The 10,789-nt window shown below is 45.7% G+C and overlaps 1 protein-coding gene across 1 annotated transcript; it reads right to left on the bottom strand.

Moving 5' to 3' along the window:
* Positions 1-7,891: 7,891 nt before the first annotated feature.
* Positions 7,892-10,476, bottom strand: LOC135980813 (myb/SANT-like DNA-binding domain-containing protein 1). Its single transcript, XM_065581035.1, has 2 exons — positions 9,731-10,476; positions 7,892-8,736 (listed from the first exon to the last, which is right to left on the bottom strand). Exons 1-2 carry the CDS (start codon positions 10,305-10,307, stop codon positions 8,261-8,263), a joined length of 1,053 nt encoding a protein of 350 aa, XP_065437107.1. The 5' UTR covers positions 10,308-10,476; the 3' UTR covers positions 7,892-8,260.
* Positions 10,477-10,789: the final 313 nt, after the last annotated feature.

Raw genomic sequence — 10,789 nt, 5'->3', positions numbered from 1 at the left:
ATTGGCTGAAGTAGGACTTAGTGGACTTGTAGGCTCTAAAGTTTTACATTGTTTTATTTTTCAATGCAGTTATTTTTTGTACATAATTCTACATTGGTAAGTTAAACTTTAATGATAAAGATATTGCAGTACAGTATTTGTATGAGATGAATTGAAAAATACTACATCTTTTGTTTTTTACAGTGCATATATTTGTAATAAAAATACATATAAAGTGAGCACTGTATACTTTGTATTCTGTATTGTAATTGAAACCAATATATTTGAAAATGTAGAAAACATCCAAAAATATTTAAATAAATGGTATTCCATTATTGTTTCACAACACGATTAATCACAATTAATTTTTTTAATTGTGTGATTAATCACAATTAATTTTTTTAATTGCTTGACAGTTCTAATATATATATATATATTATATATATAATATATACTTGACTCATAACCATTCTCCACTTTATTAAAGGCCTAATCTAATGGGACTACGTACATGAGTAAATATACTTGTGCTTAAATCTTTGTGGGATCAGACATTTAAATATTCGTACAAAATTGTAAGCCCTTGTAAAAGAGAGAATCATTTTCTTCTGCTTGAATGAACAACATTAAAGCTTTTATCACATTTGAACCTAAAGTGTGGAGTCTACATTTTAGCATGAAAAAGATAGTTACAAAGGAAGTAATGACCAGAAAAAATGTGTTGGGATGAACTGCCCTAATTTTCATTTTCTTTTTCTTTTATCTCACCCAAATGTGTACAAAAAAGTTATACAAAGTCTGATCTAATAAAGACAAAAATCCATAGTTTTAATGATAGAACCTAATGCACTGAGCCATATTTCAGAGGCATGAATGACATCATCTTTTAGGTTTCCATTTAAAGCTAGAATCTGCACCCCTTATTTATGTTAAAGTAGTATTTATAGTAACCCCACTGTATCAATCGACTGGCTGACTGACTGCTACTCACCAGAAGCATAAGTAAAGGTTGCAGACTAATAATTGTTTTTTGTCAGAACACAATTATTAAATATTTTATGATATTAAGATCTCAGATATTATTCCCCCTAGTTATTCAGATTAAATTGTATTCTGTCTTGGCCCCTTTTTTTTTAATGCCTTACTCAATAAATAATGTATAGCAGAATACCACTTAAACACCACAATAAATGACTGAGAATTAACCAGTTACTTGTTACACTAAATCTTTTTGTCAAAGACTCAGTTGTTATTTTTAAATTAAAAAATAATGTTCTTAGGTTTGGTAGATTTAAAGTTTTGATAATATAATTTGAAGGGTTCTCATCCATTGGTTACTAAATTTCCAATCCTAATTCAAAGGCCTGAAGTATTTTAATGACTCTTTCCAAAAGCTAATATGATACGTTCTTATTTAATTTAATTTATGAGGTCTATAAGCTACATATCACTGCAGTTAGGAATTTTAATCAAAGTACAATTAATGATTGCATGGGTCACCACAAGAAATTGTATTTACTTAACAGTAGCGACTCTAACTTTCTAATGTAGTCCCCTTGTCAATTTCACCTGTTATATATGAAATTGGTGAGGAGCTGTGTGACGTTGTGCAGTCTATATGGTTTTATAAAAACTTGATAATAAGTCAATATAATGTAACTGAGATAGTTTTAGAGAAAATACGGTAATAAGTGAATGTAACGTAACTGGAATATGCTTCATGCAAAAGGTCTCTTGTAAGGTATCATTACAAAGCTTATAATCTACTGAGTATGATCATCTGATTTGTATAAATGTACCACTCTTGTATCTAAAACTAGAAATATAAAATGTAACTCTGAGGGCCTATTGTAATTGTGTAAAGTGTGGACCATTAATGATGGTTTGGAATCTTGATGACTCCCATTGTCTGCAGATGGCTGTATTTACCTGTGAGTCTTCCTGTATATGTGTGTGCTGGCAAGTGAGTAATGAAGTCTTGCAGTGACATGTGATCATGTCACCTGAACTGGAATCCATCTTTAACCTGGTGCTTTTCCAGTGAGGGGGGGGGTGTGGAAACCCAGAGGGACAAAGGGTTCCCGCCTTATGCAAAAGATATATAAAGGGGGGAAGAGAACAGAGAGCGAGAGGAGCCATCATGAAGAATCCCCTAGCTACCACCTGAGCTGCAACAAGAGCTGTACCAGGGGAAAGATTGTGTCCAGGCCTGGAAGGTGTCCAGTCTGAGAAAAAACTTACTGAAGCATCTCTGAGGGTGAGATTATCTGTATTCAGTTTGATTAGGCATAGATTTGCGCATTTTATTTTATTTTGCTTGATGACTTACTTTGTTCTGTCTGTTACTACTTTGAACCACTTAAATCCTACTGTCTGTATTTAATAAAATCACTTTTTATTTAGTAATTCACTCAGAGTATGTATTAATACCTGGGGGGCAAACAACTGTGCATATCTCTCTATCAGTGTTATAGAGGGCGAACAATTTATGAGTTTGCCCTGCATAAGCTTTATGCAGGGTAAAACGGATTTATCTGGGTTTAGACCCCATTGGGAGTTGAGCATCTGAGTGCTAAAGACAAGTGCACTTCTGTAAGCTGTTTTCAGGTAACTTGCAGCTTTGGGACAGGAGATTCAGACCCTGGATCTGTGTCTGGAGCCAGACGGGAGGGTCTGGCTCAGCAAGACAGGGTGCTGGAGTCCTGAGCTGGCAGGGAAAACAGAAGCAGGGGTAGTCTTTGCACATCTGGTGGCAGCTCCCAAGGGGGTTTCTGTGATCCAACCCGTCACAAACTGTATTACAGAGTTGGCTGTATAATAGAAAAATAAGGAAGGCCATAGTCTGATGTTTTGTGTTTACTGTCCACATCCATTGATCCTCCTCAGATCTGAACTGTGACTCAGACACTGTGTCGTGCTTTTATGTAGAAATGCATGGACATGCATCGGCATAGAGATAGTTTCGCTTTTGCCATCTATTTCATGATCTCCAATGTTTCTTTTTTGGTGAAAGTGCTAATCCAGATGCATAATCTACACTGGTTATTCTGTATACATGGGGAAAGTGAGATGGAAAAGCGAATGCCTATTCAGGATGATAACTCAGAAAGCAAAGGCCCTGCTAAATTTGTTTCCAAAACTGAAGATGTTGCTGCTGAGAATACTCATTGGAATTCCTTCTCTTAACCCACCATACTGTATCATTGATTATGTATTTTGCTTTTAAGAACAAATGTGAGTATACCTACCTTACATGATTATAGAATATTAAAATGTGTATGATTATTCTTATGTATAGATCATTATACACTTGATTCTCTCCACCATTACATGTGGGTGGAAGGATCAAATGCAGTTGGCGGCAGGTGGGGACAGTACTTTCCCTCTTCTTGGGGGATTGTGAAAGCTCCTCTGTCCTCACTCAGAGCAGACACTGTTCCATTGCCCTGAATTGTGTGCCAGTCATGAGGAGGGATGCAAAGCAAGGGAGAGGCCAGTTTTTATGGCACACTCCCCTCGTGAATAGACACATACCCAGGGGAATACTGGTCAAGGTTGTTAATGGTCTGATCAGCATTAACTATCAGTCTATGCCTCCATCCTCATCTCAGCATGCCTAGTTAAAGCAGCCCATTGCCACATGGTTTCTGAGAAAGTCATGCTGTTAGATGTAAGGGAGTTCAGGTAATATTGTGGGTGGCAGCTTCTCTTCTTAGAGCCAGACTCGCTATGGGGATAGGCTATAGGCCCATGCCTAGGACCCCAGCTCTGAGTCATGACGACACATCAGAATTTCAGATTTTGTTTAAAAATAGTACGTTTTTAGCCTTCATGATTGTGAAGAAAACCTTGAAAATGTACCCTGAATATAACCAATGCAGTGATGCCTGCCTGTGTCTGCAGAGAGAGACTGGGACAATATCTCTGAGAGGGGAAATTGCTCCACACCTCTCACTGGATTAATATGTCCTAGACCTACTGCTGGTGGGCCCTGCCCACACTACTCTAGTAGAGGACTTTGTGTGTGGCAGGAGGAAAGAAATGCAAAAGGCACAGCCCACGTGCTCAAGCAGATGCCCCCCAGCTTTTGGGGAAAGGTGTCACCCCTGCTGCTGCATCATGGCAGAGGGGCCCCTGCAGTCACTTTGGGGCACAAGGGAGTCCCATGCTGCTGACCCTTCCTCTTTGGGAGGTGACTGGGGATTCTGCTACAGCCATTCCAAGGGGGGGAGGGTCATAGTGAGGTGTGGAGAGAGGTCATGGGAGTGGAACCCCAGGCAGCCCCTTGTTGTGGTCTGCCTAGAGACCTAGATTGCTCCTTGACTCTGCTGGATTATTGCTTTGTTTTTCTAGGTCTGTTGGTTCAGTGGCTGAGCTGCCTGCATCCTCAGTTACTCCAATCATCCTCCTTTCTGATGGGAGCATCAGGTGGAAACTCAGAATGGCAAAACTTGCAAAAACTCCTGGGCATTCTGTCCTCCACCAACATCTGTTACCATGATTGTTTACAGTGTTCTGGAGTACAGCACTATTAACATTGGCTTTATAATCAAGGACTATATTGTACTCTAGCCCAGGAAAGTTCATGAAGTTCAGCTTGTGGAGTTTCTGAATGATGCTTTCTTCAGGTGGAATTGCAGAGAAAGTGTGGTATATTGTCCTGGTTATTCCCGAAACTTATGAGGGAAAGGAAACATTGCCTCTGCAAGACAGCTGCCTTTTTGTGGTGCTACATAAAAGTACCCTTCTACTTTGTAGATTGACAGGGAGCTGTGTTGCTCTGGGGTTTTATTTAATTCCGGGCAATATATTCCTCTTTGTGGTGATGCACTGCGGTGGAACAGGAGAACTGTGAACATTATATATCCTCTGCAACGTAAATTTTCCGATGAGATTGCTGGAGATCAAGCTGTGGAGGGCTCTACCTATCCTCCCCTTGTTAGCCCCCAGCACTCCCATTCTCTCCCAGAGCTATGAAGACTGAACTACATGCAGTGGGGACAATTTCTTGGGAAAGGGAGGGGACAGCAGAGGCACCGCTTGGTCGCTGCTCTGTTTATAACAGCTGTTTCCCATTCATGTAGGAGGAGTGGGGGGAGCATGAGATCCTAAATTTTGCAAAGGTTGTGAGGTTCATCTTCAGTGGCAAATGCTGTGAACAGACATGCAAAGGGAGAGGAGAGACATTATAAAAGAATCAAGTGGAGAAAACACATATAAAGCTAGTGTTAAAGCAGAGATACTCCCACTGTGCAGTCAAGTACATTGCCAATAAGCCACAGATGTACAGCACATGAGTGTATAAAGCTGTGACTGTCAGAAGTGTGAAGAGAGTCCTTAGTATGTTCAGTGCATAGGGAACATACCCATCTGTTCTACTGAAAGAAATAAACATCTACAGCTAAAATCCTGTACATTTAGGAAGTTAACATTTCTGTAACACAGCAGAGGAAACAAGGTGTGCTCTCCAGGGCTTCAGTGAATAAAGTTTCTAGAGATGTGGAAATAAATCATGGGGGCTTTGAGTGTGTGAGTCATTCTTTTTCATCTTGGGAGCAGATAGAGATGATGGCAGAATGCACAGTTTGCACTTCTGTTGTCTACTGTACATTCACTTTTTTAACACAGAAATTGTCTGATCAGATCAGACCAGTAGTCCACATCTCTGAGAGTGGTAGCCTGTCTCTGATAATAATCAAATATATGGCTCTGATTTGTCAGGACCAGATGATTCAGAGAAATGTGCAAAACACCCTGCAGTGGAAATCATGGAATAGTATGTCCTTGGAGGAAGCGTCTTCGTAACCCCCATAAGATTGGCTTATGCCTTGAAGCATGAGTGATTAGGTGTAACATTTTCAAAAGCACCTAAATGGCTTAGGGTATGTCTACACTACAAGAGTAGTTCGATTTTACTTAAATCGAATTCTTTGAATCGATATTGCAAAGTCGAACGTGTGTGTCCACACTAAGGACAGTAATTCGACTTTGTGAGTCCACACTAACGGGGAAAGCGTCGACATTGGAAGCGGTGTACTGTGGGCAGCTATCCCACAGTTCCCGCAGTCCCCGCTGCCCATTGGAATTCTGGGTGGAGCCGCCAATGCCTTCTGGGTAAAAAAAATGTGTCGAGGGTGCTTTTGGGTAACTGTCGTCATCCGTCCATCACTCCCGCCCTCCCTCCCTGAAAGCGCCGGCGGGAAATCAGTTCGCGCACTTTTCTAGTCAGTGACAGCGCGGACGCCACAGCACTGCGAGCATGGATCCCGCTGCGACCATCGCTGCAGTTGTGGCCGTTCTCAACGCCTCGCAGCTTATCATCCACCTTTCCCTGAGGCAGATGCAGATAAGTCAGGCAAGGAGGCTACGGCACCGCGGTGAGGGCCTGAAGTCTGAGAGTAGCACAGACCTCTCAGAAAGCACGGGACCCAGCGCCGAGGACATCACGGTGGCAATGGGTCATGTTGATGCCGTGGAACGGCGATTCTGGGCCCGGGAAACAAGCACTGAGTGGTGGGACCGCATAGTGCTGCAGGTCTGGGATGAATCCCAGTGGCTGCGAAACTTTCGCATGCGGAAGGGAACTTTCCTTGAACTTTGTGAGTTGCTGTCCCCTGCCCTGAAGCCAATGACACCCAGATGCGAGCAGCCCTGACTGTCCAGAAGCGAGTGGCCATAGCCCTCTGGAAGCTTGCAACGCCAGACAGCTACTGGTCAGTCGCGAACCACTTTGGCGTGGGCAAATCTACCGTGGGGGTTGTTGTGATGCAAGTAGCCAAGGCAATCGTTGATGTACTGCTGTCAAAGGTAGTGACCCTGGGAAATGTGGAGGCGATCATAGATGGCTTCGCAGCAATGGGATTCCCAAACTGCGGTGGGGCCATAGATGGAACTCACATCCCTATCCTGGCACCGGAGCACCAGGCCAGCCAGTACATTAACAGAAAGGGCTACTTTTCCATGGTGCTGCAAGCACTGGTGGACCACAGGGGACGTTTTACGAACATCTACGTCGGATGGCCGGGCAAGGTTCACGACGCTCGTGTTTTCAGGAACTCTGGTCTGTTTAGACGGCTGCAGCAAGGTATTTACTTCCCGGACCACAAAATAACTGTTGGGGATGTGGAGATGTCTATAGTCATCCTCGGGGACCCAGCCTACCCGCTAATGCCCTGGCTCATGAAGCCCTATACTGGCGCCCTGGACAGTGAAAAAGAACTCTTCAACTACCGGCTGAGCAAGTGCAGAATGGTGGTGGAGTGTACTTTTGGCCGTCTCAAGGGGAGATGGAGAAGCTTACTGACTCGCTGTGATCTCAGCGAAACCAATATCCCCATTGTTATAGCAGCTTGCTGTGTGCTCCACAATCTCTGTGAGAGCAAGGGGGAGACCTTTATGGCGGGGTGGGAGGTTGAGGCAAATAGCCTGGCTTCTGATTACGCCCAGCCAGACAGCCGGGCGATTAGAAGAGACCAGCGGGACGCGCTGTGCATCCAGGAGGCTTTGAAAGCTAGGTTCCTGACTGAGCAGGGTAACCTGTGACTTTTAAGTTAGTGTACAGAGAAGCTGAACCTGCCCCCGTTTCTTTACCCAGTTAATGTTGACTATCCTCTCCAGTTACATACCCCCTTCACCCCCTTCCAACACACGTTTAGAAATAAAATCACTTCTACTTTGTTAATGAACACCGTTTTCTTTATTACTGTTTTCGCGGGAAATTTTTAAACCTGGGATGCAGACTGTGGTGGGGAGCGGGTGTAGTGTAGTGACGCAAATGACGCTTCTAAACTCCAGGATTGACAGGCTCCGCTGTGGTGGACTGGTTGTTTCAACAGAGCCTGTCACCCCTCCTGATCGGGACTGTGTGTATGGGGGGGCTATGTGACTTTGTGGCAGGAGGAGGACGGTTACAGATCCCCTGCTGCGTGGCTCTGTGATCCAGGATAAGGACCGCCGCATAAGATCTGTAACTGCCCTCCCCCGCCACAAAGTCACAGAGCAACCCACCCCCCACCACAGAACATGAAAACCACCTCCCAGACTGACCAGGGTAACTAGTGACTGCACTGTGTATGTGCCCTGCTGCTGGACCTGCCCCCGCCTATGTACCCTGCCAAAGGTGACTGTCCTGTCCAATTACCAACCCCCTTCCCCCCCTCCTCCAAAAGAACATGATGGAAACAGTAATTAACAGAAACGTATTTTTTATTAGCAACTACACATGGAACTGGGAGGTGAAACTTGGACGGGGGCTTGTGTGAGGCGGGAAGGAAAGAACTTGTCAAATTTTGGGGAATGAGAGCCTTCTACTACTAGAGCTGTCTGCAGGGGTGGAGTGAGAGTTTGCACGGACTCTGCCGCCCCTCCTTCTTTGCACTTTGGGTGAGGGGGGTATGGGACTTGGTGGCGGGGGAGGGCGGTTACAGATAGACTGCAGCGGGGCTCTGTCCTCCTGCCTCCGTTCCTGCAGAACATCCACAAGGCGCCGGAGCGTGTCCGTTTGCTCGCTCATTAGTCTAAGCAGCGTTTGAGTCGCCTGCTGGTCTTCCTGCCGCCACCTCTCCTCCCGTTCCATGTGTGCTTGGTGCATTTGGGACAAGTTCTCCCGCCACTGGGTCTGCTGTGCTGCCTGGGCTCGGGAGCAGCCCATAAGCTCCGAGAACATGTCCTCCCGTGTCCTCTTCTTCCTACGCCTAATCTGCGCTAGCCTCTGGGAGTGTGATGCCAGGCTAGGTTGTGAGACAGTCGCAGATGTGGCTGTGGGAATGGGAAAAAGGGAGTGAATTCCTCAGAAAGATAAATGTAGTTGTGAACAAAGAACATAGTCTTTCTCTGTGAACAAGACCATGCACAGCACCTATCACATGCGCACTCAGGACAAGGTCAAATTCTCGGCCTTCGCATTCAGTGCCTGGGGTCTTGCACAGCAGATCTGAGAAGCGGGGCAGGACACCGGAATTTGTGTAGCAGGCAGACATGGTAAGCCGTAGACTTGTGGCAGCTTAAAACTTTAATATTAGCACTGGCCTCCTTTCACATTGAAAGCAATGTCAGTCCCTGCTGCCAGCAATCCGGCAAGCAGGAACTCTGCCCCTGTCCCACCCCCTCGCGGCTGTCCACGGGAACAATTCCTGTAGGCTTCCCCTCTCCCGCCTCCACCGCGTGGCTGCAAACCAGCGGTTACAGTTCTGTAAAGGAACGGGCAAGCAGTCCCAACACTAACATTCCCCTACCTAATTCAAAGCAGGTCACCATGAGCGACATCACCCTGATGAGGATCTCAGACAGCGATAAAGAAAGAATGCTTCGGGAAAGCCTCCAAAGACCAGGGCCGTATGCCGCCCTGCTGTGCAGGGCAATGATCCCTGAGTACTTGATTGTCTCGTGGTGCGGCAACGTGTCATACTACGGAGGACCCAATAAGGCCGCTCTCCCCAGGAACCTGATGCAACGGCTTTCCAATTACCTCCAGGAGAGCTTCCTCGAGATGTCCCAGGAGGATTTCTGCTCTATCCCCGGACATATAGACCGCATTTTACTGTAGCTGCACTGGCAGGGACTAAACAGTAGAGCGGCTTGGGCAGAACAATCATGCTAAACCGGACATTGTTAGATATTTTTTCAATAGTTGAACTGCCCAGGACTGAAACGTTAAGCACCTAGGGCACACTAATCATGAGAAACCCATTGTTGTTATTCTTAATATTCCTGTTCTGTTAAAAATAAATGTTTAGATGTTTAAAACACTTACTGGCTGATCCTTCCCCAGATTCTGTGTCCGGGTTAACGGCTGGGGACGGTTGGTAGGGGATCTCTGTAAGGGTGATGAAGAGATCCTGGCTGTCGGGGAAATCAGCGTTGTAAGCGCTGTCGACTGCCTCGTCCTCCTCATCTCCTTCCTCATCTTTCCTGTCCGCTAACATGTCCGAGGAACCGGCCGTGGACAATATCCCATCCTCAGAGTCCACGGTCAGTGGTGGTGTAGTGGTGGCTGCCGCACCTAGGATGGAATGCAGTGCCTCGTAGAAACGGGATGTCTGGGGATGGGATCCGGAGAGTCCGTTTGCCTCTTTGGTCTTCTGGTAGCCTTGTCTCAGCTCCTTGATTTTCATGCGGCACTGCGTTGCATCCCGGCTGTATCCTCTCTCTGACATGTCTTTAGAGATCTTCTCGTAGATCTTTGCATTCCGTTTCTTGGAGCGCAGCTCGGAAAGCACGGACTCATCGCCCCACACAGCGATCAGATCCAAGACTTCCCGATCAGTCCATGCTGGGGCCCTCTTTCTATTCTGAGATTGCACGGCCATCACTGCTGGAGAGCTCTGCATCGTTGCCAGTGCTGCTGAGCTCGCCACGATGTCCAGACACGAAATGAGATTCAAACTGCCCAGACAGGAAAAGGAATTCAAATTTTCCCGGGGCTTTTCCTGTGTGGCTGGTCAGAGCATCCGAGCTCGGACTGCTGTCCAGAGCGTCAACAGAGTGGTGCACTCTGGGATAGCTCCCGGAGCTATTAGCGTTGATTTCCATCCACACCTAGCCTAATTCGACATGGCCGTGTCGAATTTAGCGCTACTCCCCTCGTCGGGGAGGAGTACAGAAGTTGAATTTAAGAGACCTCTATGTCGAACTAAATAGCTTCGTGGTGTGGACGGGTGCAGAGTTAATTCGATGTAACGGCGCTAACTTCGACATAAATGCCTAGTGTAGACCAGGCCTTAGACTCCCAACTTCCTAAGACACTTTAGATAATCGGACGTAGACTCCTAAATCACTCAAGCACTTTTGTATGCTTAGAACCTAACTAGGT

This window comes from Chrysemys picta, chromosome 1, assembly GCF_011386835.1.
Source record: "Chrysemys picta bellii isolate R12L10 chromosome 1, ASM1138683v2, whole genome shotgun sequence".
NCBI lineage: Eukaryota > Metazoa > Chordata > Testudines > Emydidae > Chrysemys > Chrysemys picta.
Note: the sequence above shows the minus strand (reverse complement) of the source record. Positions and strands in the feature narration are given on the sequence as shown.

Coding starts and splice junctions, on each gene's coding strand:
- LOC135980813 (XM_065581035.1), bottom strand. CDS start 10,307: ATGCAGAGCTCTCCAGCAGTGATGGCCGTGCAATCTCAGAATAGAAAG. Junction 8,737..9,730: donor ATCTGGGGAAGGATCAGCCA/GTAAGTGTTTTA, acceptor CCATTCCCACAG/CCACATCTGCGACTGTCTCA.